Genomic DNA, 14,916 nt, shown 5'->3' on the forward strand with positions numbered 1-14,916 from the left:
GAGGAAATAAAGGAGGAAGGAGAGGAAGAGAAAGATTGGAAAGGAGGAGGGGGAAGGGCAGGCCCTTCCATTAGGGTTGGCCTCCTGGGCTCCAAGTGGCCCCTTCCATGTGTCCTGGTCCCAAACGGGGCCCCACTGTCCCATCCAATGGCCTCATATCTTCTCTCACTCTCCCCGTTCAGCACCTTCCTTTGGGACCTTCCCTGAGAAGGCCCTTCATGGACCTGCTGCCCGAGGGTGGGCATTCTCACCTGAGCAAGGCCCCTCCTCTCTGATCCCTCGCCTGTAAGATGGCGCGGTCAAACAGGCCCCACCCAGGGTTTGCAGGGGGACTAGAGATAGCGCCTGTCCCTGGGTCTCACACTGTGGGCCGGCAGCTACTGCGTCACCTAAGAGTGTTTTGGAAATAGAAATTCTTGGCCTTATCCCAGACCCACTGTACCAGAAACTCCGGGGGTGGGGCCCAGCAATCTGCGTGTTACCAAGCCCCCCAGGGGATTCACATTCAGGTCCGAGAGCCCCTAGTGGGCACTTCTCACACACAGTGGGCACTTGAGAAATGTGTCTTCCCTTTCCCAAAGCCGGGCAAGCAGGGCACTGCCATTTGAGCCTGTCCAGCTGTGCCCTGTGTCTCTTTCCTTCTGGTTCCTTCAGACCCTGTCTCCAAGCGGCACCAAGCCTCGCTCCTCTATATTCTCCTGCCTCTGGTCCAGCTCATCCTGGTCGAGGGGAGATCTGGAGCGTAAGATACCGGTATTCCTGGGCAGGTCTTCTCTGAGTATTTAAGGCACCATGTCTGTTAGCAAGCTCCTTGGGCAGGTGGCAAATGTGGGTGGCAGGAGGGGTGGGGCTGCCTCTCCCACTTCCTTATAGAGTCTCCAAGTCTACAGGGCTAGGCATGCTGAGAAGCTGTGAGAGTCACAGAATAAGCTTGGCGTGCTCGGGCTCAGGCTGGCGTCTGAGGCCCAGCCAGAGAGGGCTGCTCTGGCCTGGCCCCCAGGAGGCCTCCTCTGGGGAGCTCTGCCAGTCATCCTGGTGAAGCGTCTGGGTTGCTAGAGCCAGGCACATGCTGGGCACAGGGACAGACTTGCTCCTTTGCCTTTGGAGGCTCTGTTCTCTGGGAAGATAAGGGACTGTGCATATTACCCACAAAACCAGGAGGCAGGAAGCAGAAGAGCACAGACGGCATCTGCCTTGGCACTCCTGATTCCTCCCAACTAGGCTGCCTTTATGGGGCTCCCCCGTCCTGTGGGTGTCCATCTTGGGTCAGGCTCTTTCTCCCCAGGTTCTCAAGGTGACTCCCTGAAGGTCTGGGGATGGAGTGGGCAGGACGGCAGTGGGTGGAGACAGAAGTGTGCAGGAGAAGGCACCAGAGGAGAGAGGATTTGGAGGTGGGAAAATGAATTGAGACTCTGGGAGGTGAGACAGGGGGACAGCCTGTGAAAGGAATGGACGTAGCCTGAGAGAGAGACATGCACAGCCCCAGAGAGAAGGAAGGGGGATTAGAGAGGAAAAGGGTCTCCAAGGTCCTGGAGGATCTTGATGAACCCCCTTCCTTTAGAGAAGAGGACACCCAAGCCAAGAGAGGGGGCCCCCCACCCAGGCTACACAGGGGACCTAGCATAAGCAGAGTTGGAAAAATCAGTATGTATCACCTGTTCCAATAAAATAACTTGAGTCTTGGGAGGTACTTGACTACTGGGTTTGATGTGACTTTGATGTTTGATTTTCTTTTAGGCAACCATGTGGGGCACTGTGAGGCTTTCTTCCAGAGATGGAGGGGTGGTTCTAGGCAGCAGGGAGACCAATAGGTAGTTTATGGAGGTGGAAAAGACCAAGAAACGCATGGAGATGAAACAGGAGAATGGATTGTGACAGTGACACTGACCCATAAGAAGGGCATTTAGTCCCTGTGCTGGGGGTACCAGAAAGCACAAAGCCAAGGTCTTTGGCTTCATATAATCTTAGGCGTTAAGGAATTAGAAGTGATTTAGTCCAGACCCTCTCCCCTGCCCGAACGAGTGCAGAAACGCTGATCCAGACCCCACGCTGGCTCCCGAGGAACCTGCCTCCTCCGGAACAGAAGAGGCTCCCTTTCCTAGTACCTGGGGTGCAAGACTGTGAGTGGGGGTGGCACTGCCTCCAACCACAGAGCTGCAGGCAGGGCGCTGGGGAGAGCAGGAAGGCTCCACCCATCCACCATCCATCCACGTTACAGCAAAACAAAAAACTGTGAAACTATACATTGCAGAGCTGGATGGGCTCATTTTTACCAAGGAAACTGAGGCTCAGAAGAGGAAAGAAGCCTGCTAAGGCCCCACAGAGCTTCTGTAGTCCGTCTGACACCGGACTGGAAATCGCTGCTTGTTTCCACACACCAGCAATTCTCCCCTGTGGTCTGGAAAATTGCTTGGTTTTGCTGACATTTATACTGATGTTTGTTCAAAAAAGCTTCTCAGGCAGGAAATGTGACCTCCTTCGCCCCATCCTGAGCCTGGGTTGTATGTGTGTGCACGCTTGCTAAGTGCTAATTTGTGTGTGCATTTTATATATGGTTGTGTTTTTATTCTCGCGTGTGTATGCTTGCATGAGGGTGTGTGCGTATGTTTGGGCAGTGGTGTGCCCATAGTGATATGTATATGTGTGACACGTGTAGATGTACATGAGAGAAGGTTTGGCTCCGTCTGAACTTTCCCTTCCTTCTTTTTAAGGGTGCTGGGGCTCTGGCCCTTGACTTGAGTTAGTTAGTTCCCCACCTGTGCGTCCCGCAGGGAAATTTCCCCACTTCCCATACTCAGCTGCTCTCCACCGATTCCCTCCTCCCTTCTCTGGGGCAGCCACTCTGCCCCCGTCTCCTAGGCTTTGCAATTTGAGTTATTTCCTCCTCCAGTTGATGCACTGGAGGTGATGTTGCTTTGAGATGGGTTTTGGGAGGAGGTTGCAGCATTTGAGCAAGCCTTGAAGAACTCCCGGCGGGTGGAGGTGAAGTGACCCTTCCCGGTTGTAGTTCCTGCGCCCAATGCCCCCTCACTCCTGGGACCTGGGCAGAAGGGTGACAGGCAGAGAGCCCCAGGCTTCACCGGCCTGTCTGCCTCCAGCCCACTCTGGCTGGATGTGACTTCCCCTCCCTGTTGCTGCCCTGACTCTCCCCAAGTTTCCTACCCCATTCTCCCATCGCTGCCCTCAGCCTGAAGAGTCACAAAAAACTGACCAATCAGAACAAAGGGCAGACGAGCACCCACTAATTCCTGTAAGGGACAGGTCGGGGCATCCCCCAATCCAAATAAAGGGTAGGCCCAGGAGCCCACCAATCAGAACAAAGGACAGACTATTCTCTCTGAACCACCTGGGGAGGGAACTGGGGGTCAGGTGTAGAGCAGGAGCCAAACAGGGTCTGGAGATCCAAAGACTTGGCTTCCGAACTTGGCTCTTCCCTGACTGGCTGGCTGACCACAGATGGGGCATTGCTTCTCGCTGAGCCTCAGTTTCCTCACCTGTCAGATAGGGATACATAACTGTCCCAAGCCCGTGACTTTGAAAAATTTCTCCCCCTACATAGGGCTTACTTCATCACTGTGGCCCCTTTCCTGCAGCTTCCATAGCACACTCATATCAGATTGCAGGACAGGGCCCCTCAGCGCTTAGCCTGCCCACCCCACACCCACACACACCCGTCTCCAGCCCAGAGCAGACCCAAACCAGCACCACCTTCTAGCACCCTCCCTTGGGAGCCCCAGGCTGAGGAGTCTGGACTGGCAGACCCTATTGCAGGATTACGTGAGGTATCAGCTCTGCCTCCCCTCCTAGTCTGCAGAACTGACCTCTAATGGCAACAATAGCCTACACATACCTGATGTGAGCAGGTGTTTCCAAGCCCTGTCCCTGTGAATCCGTAAGGAAATAGCTGCGCCCGCGTGAGCCTCTGTGTGTGTTTCGGGAGGGCGTCTGAAGGCATGCTGGCATGTTTCTGTGAACGTGAAGGCCAGTGGCTGTGCAGTCAGTTGTGTGTGCTGCGAGGGCATGTGCCCTGTGATAGGAGTGCCTGAGGACAGTGGATCCAAGTTGGGAGTTGCATTGTTTGGAAGCAGCATTTTCTGTTGTCTGAGGGCAGAGACAGATCTCTGTGATCAAAATGCGTCTTTATCCTCGAGCAATGGGAGGGATCGGAGGGAGGCTGGGGGCTGCGGAAAGCAATACCAAGTGAGCATGTGGGGAGAAAGCCCACTGCTCCCACTGCTGGGAGCACAGGAATGGGAGGGTCGGGAGGAAACTGAAGCCAAGAAGAGGACAGGGTGGAATCTGGAGCTGCAGCCTGAACCCCAGGCTGTCCAATGCAGGACTCCTCTCTGCAGCCTCTCTGAAAAGGGGGCAGTTAACCCATTTGGGGGGAGCTCATTCCCTCCCTCTCTCCTGGTGGCCTCTGCCTATGTGGCATCGCTTTGCCTGGAAGAATGTTCTCCATCTCACTGGGCCAAGGGCAGCCTCCTATGAAACATTATGGGTCTCCCTGGGGTCAGGCTGTCCCTGGGGTCAGAGTCCAGCTCCCCTGCCCTGGAGAGCCGGACAGGTTAGAGTTGAAGACTGAGACCCCGGGTCTGCTGGGCTTTGGGCTAGGTACCCCAGGCTCTTCAGTCTCAGTCACATGAAGGACTTGGTTTCCAATCCCCTCCTTACTCCTTACTTTGTTTTAATGTGGAAGCCTGTCCTTACCTGGGTCACAGGGCACTGGGGATGGTCTAATCAGACCATAGGAGTCGGGTAACTCATCTTCTCTATTCAGGTCAACAGATCTTTGTCAATATGGCCTGCAGTTTCAGCATTTTAGTTAATTACCAGCCACCACACTATGGGCTCCTGTTGAGATTGTGGTCCACTAAGACCCTCAACCTCATGTTATTTTCACATGAATGGGGGCGAAGCCATGTCTCCTTCATTCCATATATAATCACTTGGCCTTTTGAACACAGACCCAGCCATCCACAGGGAAGATATCAGAAAGCAACTTCCAAGAGTTAGTGGAGAGGCCTTGGCTGAGTGAACAGTGTGAGTCATGATCCTGCCTTGGCCCCGGACCCCCTGTTCTATTACCCTTCCCTTTGATCGCCGTGGATCTGGCCAAGTGAATAGACTAGGAAGCAGGGACCGTCTTTGTTTCTGTTCCGGCTCTCCAAGGACAATGCCTGTTTGTGGGTTGGGAATGCTGTGAGGCAGTCAAGGCTGACTTCTCCCCACCCCCCATCCAGATAGGGGCTAGCCCGACTGTGTTTCTTCCACCTTGTGGGCTCAGGCCTGCCTTGGACCCTTGCCACTCCCAACCCAGCCCCTCACTAGGCTGAAAAATGAGACTGGGTAAGACCACCTCCCTCTGGGGGAAAGTGAGTGGGGCCCACATTCAGCAGGTGTTTAGCTGAGCACCTACTCTGTGTGGGTAATCTGGGAGGCACCTCTTAGGGCTGTTTCATTTATCTTCACTTCAGCCTATAGAGGGAGATAGCCGTAGCTGCCTCCAATTTAGAGATAGAAGACAGAGGTTCAGTGACTTGACCTGAAGTCAAGTGGGTCTAGAATTCAAATTCGGATTTTTCTGCTTGTTTTCTTGTTTTGCTTTATTTTAATGTGGAAGCTTGTGCTTTCCTTACTGTGCCAGAGTTGTCCTTGGCTAAGGGACAAGAAACTGAGGTTGAGCCTAGACTTGACTTCTTGTCTCACTGTGAGTTCTTTGCTAGGTCCCTGGCCCTTCCCTGAGCCCCAGTTTCCCATCTGTAAAATGAGTGAACTTGGACATTCAAAAGCCTTGAGACTTGTTGGATTCTGAGACCCTCAGATCCTGGGATTCTAGTGTCTGAGAGCCTTGGGCTCTGGTTCAAGCTGGGAGTGTTTGCTCAGCTGCTCTGGCCCACTTGGCAAAGGCAGGCCCTCACCGCTCTTTCCTCTCTTCCAGGATGCATTGCTGAGCCTGGGCTCTGTCATCGACGTTGCGGGATTGCACCGGGCTGTCAAGGAGGCCCTCTCGGCGGTGCTTCCCAGAGTGGTAGGTGCCTGGCTCCACACTTCCCCTGCCCCCCAAAGTTTTGCACAGCTCCTTGCTGTGCCCCCCACAGGGTCAAGCAGGAAGGAAGACAAAGCTCCTGCCAAGAGGATTCTTGTGGGGAAGAGAAGGGTTTGGCTGAGCGTCTGCAGAGGGCTTCCTAGAGGAGGAGGAGGGCTGAAGCTAAACCCCAAAGACCGAACTTACATAGGAATCCAGGAAGGCCTGATACAGAAGGGGCCTTGGAGCTTAACTGATAAGATCATGTCTCAGATAATAGAAGGGATCCACCTAGGATAGCAGCTAGGATGTAGTGGCAACGTATGGGCTTTGGAATACGTATAGCAGGAGGAGTTGAGAGCAGATGTGGAAGGGAACTCACATGATGCGAGGTCCGGGAGGTGCTGGCGTGGGGCTCAGCCTTGATGAATGGCTCTATGCCAACAGAAAGTGTCCTGCCTGGAGACAGCGGGCTGGACGAGATGGCCTCTGGGAACCTTTAAGTTTCTCTGTGACCCATCCCAACACCATAGATGAGGTTGAAGACGGGTGCAAGTGGGGGGTGGCTGCCTGGGCCCATGGTCTCCTGGTCACCATGGTGTCCTGAGCCCAGAGTGTCTTGGTGGGGGAACTTTGCCCCTCATTAGCTGTCCCAGGCTGCCCCCAACCTGGCTCCAATGGTTACCGGTCATCCTTCAGGCAGGAGGATGGCTAACCCGGCCCTCAAGACCCAAAGCAGCAGAGCCTCATTTGTGCCACAGAGGGAAGCAGAGGACTTGTCAATCTGGAGAGGGGGTTCTGACCCAGCCCAGGGGGCGCAGAAGACTTCCTAGAGGGGGAGATGCCTAGACCGAGCCCCCGTATCCTGGAACGGGGACTCTACTCTAGATACCGGCCAAGGGCAACCTCTGCTTCAAGAGATAAGGGTAATTCAGAAGGTGAACCCCTTACCCTGGGGCCAGCTGTGTCTGAATCCGCTAATGGATAAACCACCTGAGGCCCAGAGAGGGCGGGTGCTTCCCCCAAGGTCACACAGCATGGCAGAGATACATGGGGCTTGGAACCTGAGCATCCTCATTCCCTCTCCTCAGCTCTGCCTTCTCAAAACCTCCTAGAAGTTCAGAGCCCAGGAGGAGAGCTGATGAGTGAGCTTTATGGAGCATGAAATTGTCAGGAAGTGGGTGGCATGTTGGCACTCAAAAATAAATCCTCCCGGAGAAGGATGGGACTAAGGCAACATCTGGCCTGGGGTGGAGACACATCTGGAAAGGAGTGGGTAGGGAAGGTGACAGGTCAGTGTCTGCAGGCTGCCCAGGCCCCTCTGTGGCCACGGAGGCTGTCCTGGGGCAGGAAGAAGGAGGCAACTGGCCAGGCCTTCACAGGCAGGATGCCTGGTTGTGCCAGCCGAGATGCCCTGCACTGGATTAGTTACATCCCTAAAGGTCGAGGCTGGGCAGATAGCTATGGTCCAGGTGACTAGGTTCCCAGAACAGTGGGTAATGTCTACCTTGGCTCATTCAAGAGACCTGTTTGAGCTAGGGAAGCCCTGACTTTGGCTGGTTTGCATAGAGAGGCTCAGCCTTCAAACGGAGGTAGGGAAATGAGAGGTCTGCTCTTCCCTCAGGCTGAGGGGGAGGGGTCTTCCTACCCACCCCCGCCATGAGGATGGCGCTAGCACCTGGCTCCCTCATCAGCACCCATTGTGGCAGGCAGCCCCGAATGCAGATGGTGCTGATGTGTCTGAAACAGTTCCCTTCTTCTCTCCAATAAGCTCAGCTAATTTTAACCCAGAGGCTGAGGAGAGTGAGGGGGTGGGAGGCAGACAGGCAGCGGATGTGAAGTAAGGAGCTGCCCTCTCTGCCACCCACCCCCAGCTCATCCACCCCTCTCTCTGCCAGGGAAGGGCTCTCTGTGACACCCTGGGTGCTGTGGGGTCTCTTCATCTCTAAGGAGCACTTCCCACAGGCCCTTCCTGGGCTGCTAACACGGCTGTATGACAAGAAAGAGGCTGGATATAGGTGAGGGGGTGGGGTGGCCTCCTTCCCACCAATTTCCTCACCCCTGAACTCCCTGCCTGGACACTCACCCAGGAGGACAAGAGGGCTTCAGGCCTTGCCTGTGTCTGCCCCGCTCACTCCTCTCAGCCCGTCATCACCATCCCACACCATACTGTGTCCGGCTTGGGTTCTCTGGGAGAAGGACTGGGCCTACTCCTGAGGGTTGGGAGCGGGTGTGGTCTGGCTGGGAACAGCTAAAGGCAACAAGAGGGGTTGGTAGGATTATGGACTCACAGTCATGAAGGCAACTGGTTTTGCTGAAAAGGATTCCACACTCCCTGAGGGTTGGGCCTCCAACGCCTAGCTCATGTGTCACCTCCTCCAGAAGCCCTCCCTGATACCATCAGCATAGTCCCCCATTCTCTCACGGAGATAACAGCTTCCCTCAGGATGCTCAGATGAGCTTGTGGATGCCCCTCACTGGGGCGTGGGCTCTGCTGGACAGCGCAGGCACCTGGCTCTCCCTCGTCATACACAGTGTGGTCATGGAGGTATTCTGCAAGGCTGTGCTGAATGGGGATTGGCTGTAGAGCCCTAAGAGTAGCCAGTCCTGCCTGGAGGGAATGTGTAATTTTGTGTGTGGGTCAGTGAAGGCAACTGATTTTACCAAGACCTGATCTGGGCTCTTGGAGAGGGTAGATTAGCAAGTTAAGACTTGACAAGCTCTGAGCAGAGCTTTGACCTCACTGTGGAAAGTGATCATTCCAAAATATAAATCTATTTCTGTCTCTCAGGGATCACCCCACACCCCCTCCACCCAGCACCAGTCCCTGGCATCCTCCCCCAGCTTGGTTTACAGGCCCTTCCAGCTCAATCCCTGTGGCCCCCAAGCCCGTCTTCTGTGCCCCTACCCTCACTCTTAGTTCCATAAATGGTTATCGCTCTCACACCTACATACCTGCTGCTCAGCCCAAGAGCCATTCTCCTGTGCCTTGCCCACTCCCTGAATGAGTCTAATTTCCCTTCCAGATACAACTTAAGGCTACTTCCTCCAGGAAGCCCTCCCAGCTTGAGTCACAATGTGTGGTTTCTTGTGGAGTTGTTGGGGTAGGAGGAAAGCTACCAGAGCATTCTGAGCCACTCCTGCAGTAGATCCCTGAGTGGACACTCAGCTATTGTTTGCTGTGGCTGGAGTCATGGCGAGGAAACATCCAGGGTAGGCGTGAGACAGTTGTCTGCACCTTCAAACCCCGTCCTCAGTACCTTGGACTTAGGGTGATAAGTAAGAAAAGCCCGCAGGGCCATGGGTTACCGCCTGCCCAGAACCCCTTCCAAGGGGAGAAGGTGAAGCGGTGAGTTCATAAGGGAATTTTCCCACCCTGACTGCATTTGGAATTACCTGGGAAGTGAACACAACCAGATGCCTGCACACACTCCCAGAGGGTCCATGACCTTGTCACCTGGAACTGTGTACAAGCTGGAACTGGCAGCTGGGAGGCCCTGTCTGCAGGGTGTCACGAGTGCCTTCTGTTTTAGGAGACTGTCTACACCTACCTGCTGGACAGAGAGTCCCGGCTGGTGTGTGAGGACCCTCCCCACGAGCTGCCCCAGGAGGGGAAAGTCCGGTGAGCCGTTCTTCATCCTATTGCCCTCCCTCATGGTCAAGGATGTCAGGCCTAGGGAACCTTTCAAGGTCACCTGGTTTGACCTTCCCCACCTGACCTTGACCTAAACTTCCCTGCCAGGTGGGGTTTCTTGGCTGGGCCACTGACCCCAGCGTAGAGGGGAGAAGCAATATTTTCTTTTGTGTTGGGTTGGGGGCGGTGAACTGCACAGGGAACGTGCCAACTGGTAGGTTTTCTCTGAAAGAGTTCTTCTAAATCGCTGCAGCCTCCTCAGAGCTGAGTCTCTGAACGTCAGGGCTGTTGTTTATCCTTCAGAGCCCCAGCAGGCTGGGCAAACTGCCTGGAGGGTTCTCGCAGAATCACAGAATGGTGGGGTTTGGAATCGCTGACTGCTGGGCTTGCAGGGCACATGGGTACCTGAGAAGAGTGCAGAGGCGCTGTCCTGCTGTGGGTGCTGGAGCTTGCCTGCCTGGGTTTGAGCCCCAGCTCCCCGTTTGCTGGCTGTATGACCTAGGGCAAGTGCCTCTCTGTGCCTCGGGTTTTCTTGTTTATAAAGCGGTGATAATAATAGTGCTTATCTCTTAGGGTTGCTGGGAGAATTAAATGAGTTTAGCACATGTAAAACACTTAAAGCTATATGAATGCTAAATGTCTGCTTCTGTTTTCCTGAAGATAGAGTGTTAGAATCACTGACTTTAGGAAGATGGGCTCAGCACCCCATGGGCCCCTAACACTTCTGAGCCTATGAATTCAGCCTCCTTATTTTCTGGATGGGCAAACACGTGGTGTGTCCAACACCACATACCTAGTGTGAGGCAGAGCCAGGCCTCAGACATGGTCTCCTGGCTCCTGGCCAGTCGGGGAACAATGAGGGGAAGTGGAACTTGTCAGATGAGAAAGCGTTGACAGGCAGGAGCACCGATCCAGAGGAGGGCGGGGCTTGAAGGATGTGCTCGCTGGCTTCTAAGCACCACAGGCCCATCCAGGGCCAGGGACCTCCGGGTTGGGATCTGGGGGGCTGAGTGGGCCTGGAGGGTGTTACTGGAAGGCAGTACCCCACTCCCTGAGGGAGAGCTTCTCCAACAAATCGGGAAGTCCAGGGCCATGGCTTTTTCAGGTAGTAGAAGGGGCTGGCAAGATGCTCACCTTTCTCAGAGGCCACGGGAAGAGCTGCTCTTTGGGGATGCTGATGGTGCCGATGCAGGCCATGCTGGTGGTCCTGGCGCGCGGAACCCCGGTTCCTGGATGCTGGGTCTCTCCCCATCTAGCACCCCACAGCCTTCCCACCTCCACTTCTCCCATTTGACTTCCCCACAGGGTGAGTGGTGGGTGACACTCTCCCCTTCAGCATTCCTGTCAACTCCTCCCCTTAGGGACTAAGTGATCAAGCCAGCCACGCTCCTCTCTGGCCTCTACTGTCCCGTCTGTAAGATGGCAGGATAGGGCTGGGAGATCTTTGGAATCTTAAGGGAAAACAAAAATACTGTAATGTTCCCTTTTCTCCTCTGAGTCAGCTCCCCCACCCCTAATTCTCAAGAACTTTGTTTAATATGAGCCTGCCTTATTCAGGAAGTTTCTTCAGGCTAGGAAGGCCTCCCTGGGAAAGGGCCCAGGGCCGCAGGCTCAGGAGGTGGCAGGAGCATCCTCAGGGTTCACTCTGCCCCCTCTGGGACTGCAAACGCTCCTTCCTGTTGCTGGGGATGGGGGTCTGCGGTCCAGGCGTCTTGGAGGGGGCTCAGACCCTTTCAGTGTCCCCTAACCCCCAACCACTTCAGACTCAGTGAAGCCTATGGAAAAGGTACCCCCCAAAAACAAAAACAAAAAAAGACAATTAGGAGTGAATGTTTTAATGCAATTAGCCCAGGGTTCTGTGGCATGGAGAGGGGAGTGCCTGCTGGGAGACAGGGCTCAGAAATCCCAGGAGGCTGAGGAAGTAAGGCTGGTGAGAGGTGAGGGGGTAGGGGCATCCTTGGGACCTGGAGATCGAAGTTCATTCAGGGTGGCAAAGATTGGGGGTGAAATCTGCACTCCACCCTCACATCTGGTGGTGAGCCTGCCTCCTCCACTGGGGCTGAGACATGAGTATGTGTGTGTGGGGGCGGGAGGAAGGGCACTGGCGTGGCAGCCAGACAGTCCGTGCTTGTCACAGTGCCCGGCACACAGTAGGGGCTCAGGGACTGCTGCTGGCCTTCCAGCCCCAAATCCCCACACATTGACACAGCGGGTAGCCTTGAGAAAATGACTTCTCTTCTGGCCTCAGTCTCTTCTTCTAGAAAATGGGTGGGGTTGAGTACAGGGTGCCTCCAGGGGTGTCCTCTGTGGCACTGGCTCCACCTGGAGACCAAGGCCAGGCCCCTGCCCCGCTGAGGTGGAGCCCGAGGCACAGGTGGTGCCCAGTGCAGGGGCTGCTGCTACAGGAAACCCTGGAGGGCTGGCCAATGCGGCAGGTGTGAAGTGGAGGCAGGTCACAAAGACAGATAAGGGCCGAGGGGAGAGGCAGAGGGCGGATGTGGGCAGGCAGGGTGCAGATGGGCCACAGGCAGTGTGTGGGGAGGCGACCAGCTACCCAGACTCGCCTGCCTGGGCCCCTGCCACCCCTCAGGCTCTTAGACGCCCAGCTTCATCCTCTCAGCGTGTTCTGTGTTTCCTGCCTCCTCGTGCTTGACGTGCTCTCTCCTCTGCAAAGTCCTTCCCTGCTGTCTCCATCTCGACCAGCCCACACTTTGCTTCTTTTCCAAGGCCCAGATGGAGGCCCTGTAGGAGGTCTGCTCTATAGTTGCCCGGCACTAAGGAAAACCCAGTTTTCAGAAAAGGTGCCTGGGCTGTAGTCAGTCTGTCTACAAGCAGAACCCTGGGCTGGGAGCCGGGAGATCTGGAGCCAGAACAACATGGCTGCAGTTACAATCCCGTGCGTTCTCTCCGGGGCCTCAGGATGAACTTCTGTGAGGTGACAGGTTCAGAAGCTGACATTTGAGGGCAGGACCAGCTCTGGATTCCAAGAGCTGCAAAGGGCCTCAGGGGTGACTGGGAGAGAATCCTGGGGGGCTGCCTGGGCTAAGGGCTTCGTGGAAGGTTTCACCTCCCTCTTCTGGGCTCCCCATCTCTATGTCTCAGCCTATTTCAGTCCCCAGCCTGCCACTCTCTTCTTATTGTGCCTCCCGCCATCTTAAAGCCTCTGATTACTCACTGCTGAGGGCAGCAAAATCCAGGGCCTTTCAGCCAGAACAGAGACACTGCCCGCACCAGCCCCAGCTGGTGGTCTACCACCACTACCACTTAGGGGTTCCCAGGGCTCAACCTTGAGGAGTTGCTTCCTTAGAGCTGGTCCTGTCTCACAGCAGAATCTGTCTGTCCATCTGATTTGTCTCAAGGGAATAGTCTGTTCCCATTTCTGGAGCCCCACACTCTGGGAGAGGGAGGGAGGGGGAGCACCAGGTCCTGGCCAGCATCATAATTTGTCTCCGAGAGAGGAAAGGCCAGGGCTGGGTTGAGGCTGGGAGGAGGGGTACCGGAAAAGGGTGGGGGTCTCGCCGAAGAAGGGTCTCAGAAGAGTGAAACGTGGTCTGCACACCCAGCTCTCTCCAGGCCACCGACCCCACCAACAGAAAGCCTTTCCATCCGCTCTTCCCACTAAACAAATAGTTGTTAAAGGGACGGAACTGTCATAAAGTCCACACCCATTCCTCTCTCCACTCTGCGCCCATCTGTCTTTATCTTCAGCGGGACAGATCATGACCACCCAGGCGCCCAGGGCTGAGTCATCAGCCTTCGACCTGGACAGCTGGCCCCCGGGTGTGGAGTGCCCTCAGCTCCCGCCATCCACCCGGAGAGAGGGGAGTGGGGTGGGCTCGTCAGGAGGGGAAAAGAAGCAGGTAGATCAGGGGCTCTGAGTAGAGGAGAGAACCATCTCGGGTGTGAGCAGGGGACAAAGCCTCCACCCCCATCTGGGGTGGGGACAGCAGCTCTGGGAAAGGTAGGGACAGGAAAGGGGCTGGAATGGGGGCGGGCTGAGAGGAGCACAGTCCAGACTGGGGCCATGGGATGTGGCTGGGCCAGCGAGACCAGGATGCGGAGCGAGGTGCCAGGGCATAGGACTCCTGAGGGTGGAGGATCCGTGGAGGCCCCACACTCAGTGGGAGAGCTGGGCCCCGCCGGGCTGACCTGCCCCAGCCCAGGCTCCCCTCTGCTGTCTGGACCACTGAGACTGTGGCACGCTCACTGCTACTGAGTTTCCAGTCTGTCAAATTCTTCCTGTGTAGTGAGAGTTTTTCCTCAGCAGCTAGCAATCAAACCTGACCTTTACCTTCCCCTGCTGAAGTGCCTCCTGGGTCTCCTACTGCCCTCAGGGTCAAGCCCAGCTTCTCAGGTCCCCGTTCCCCTCTGGTCTTGCTCCCTGCCGTCCAGCCACACCAGCTCCTTGGCCATTGGACCGCCCCACTGCACACATTCTTTCTCCCCTCCAAACTTTTGCACGTGCAGTTCCCTCCACCGGTACCTTCCTTCCTGTGTGCCTTGTTAACCTCTGCACGTCTTCCAGGGCGCAGCTCCTGCATACCCTCCTCCAGGAAACCTTCTCTGACCCCACTTCCGTCCTGCACCTGGGTAGGCTGGGCGTACTCTTCCTCCCTTTGTCAGAGCCTGCACCCTGGCACTGGAGCAGGGGTCTGCTTGTCAGTCCCTGCGTGACGTGGGGACTCCGGGAGTTGGGCGTGTGACCTGCCTCCTCTTCTCACTCAGTTCTGGGCACCAAACCTGACCCAGAATGACCTGGGATAAACACTTCATGGAGTGAAAGACTTAGGGACCGGATTTAGGGACTGGACAGCAGGCAGGAAGCTAGGCTAGAGGCTGCTGCAGGGCCAGGGAGCGGTGGCTCTGTGTGAGCTGGGCAGTGGCTCGGGAATGGAACTCTGAACTTCTTTCAGAGGAAAGTCATGAGAGATGCATGGGAGGTGACTCGCTCCTTGGCTGGGGGAGGTAAGGAAGAGGGAGGCAACAGGATAGTTTGTGGGCAGGCCGCAAGGGGCCTGGCGGATGGCTGTGCCACTTTGGGGGTATTGGTGGCAAGGGTACGTTCGGATTGGGACTGGGTACCTTCAACAATCTCAGGGACATGCAGGGCAAGCCTCTGGGAGGTCTTTGGGTGTCTGGAGCTCATGAGAGGGGACACTGGAGAGTCATGAGGCCATTAACACAGAAGGAGGAGTTTTGTGCAGAAGAGAAGCTGAGGGTAGATTCCTTCATCAGGGTCCCTTTGGGGGGAGCG

The 14,916-nt window shown here is 55.7% G+C and overlaps 1 protein-coding gene across 2 annotated transcripts in view; it reads left to right on the plus strand.

Moving 5' to 3' along the window:
- PDE2A (phosphodiesterase 2A) overlaps window positions 1-14,916 on the plus strand; it is a 64,299-nt gene that overhangs the window by 27,164 nt on the left and 22,219 nt on the right. For both annotated transcript variants that reach the window (XM_037068612.1, XM_037068613.1), the window contains 2 exons: window positions 5,942-6,031; window positions 9,562-9,650. In XM_037068612.1, the coding sequence (XP_036924507.1) occupies window positions 5,942-6,031; window positions 9,562-9,650 (179 nt within the window). The remainder of the gene's footprint in view (window positions 1-5,941; window positions 6,032-9,561; window positions 9,651-14,916) is intronic.

The sequence above is a fragment of the Sturnira hondurensis genome, unplaced genomic scaffold (genome assembly GCF_014824575.4).
Source record: "Sturnira hondurensis isolate 20B ecotype Veracruz unplaced genomic scaffold, ASM1482457v3 Scaffold0017746, whole genome shotgun sequence".
Lineage (NCBI taxonomy): Eukaryota > Metazoa > Chordata > Mammalia > Chiroptera > Phyllostomidae > Sturnira > Sturnira hondurensis.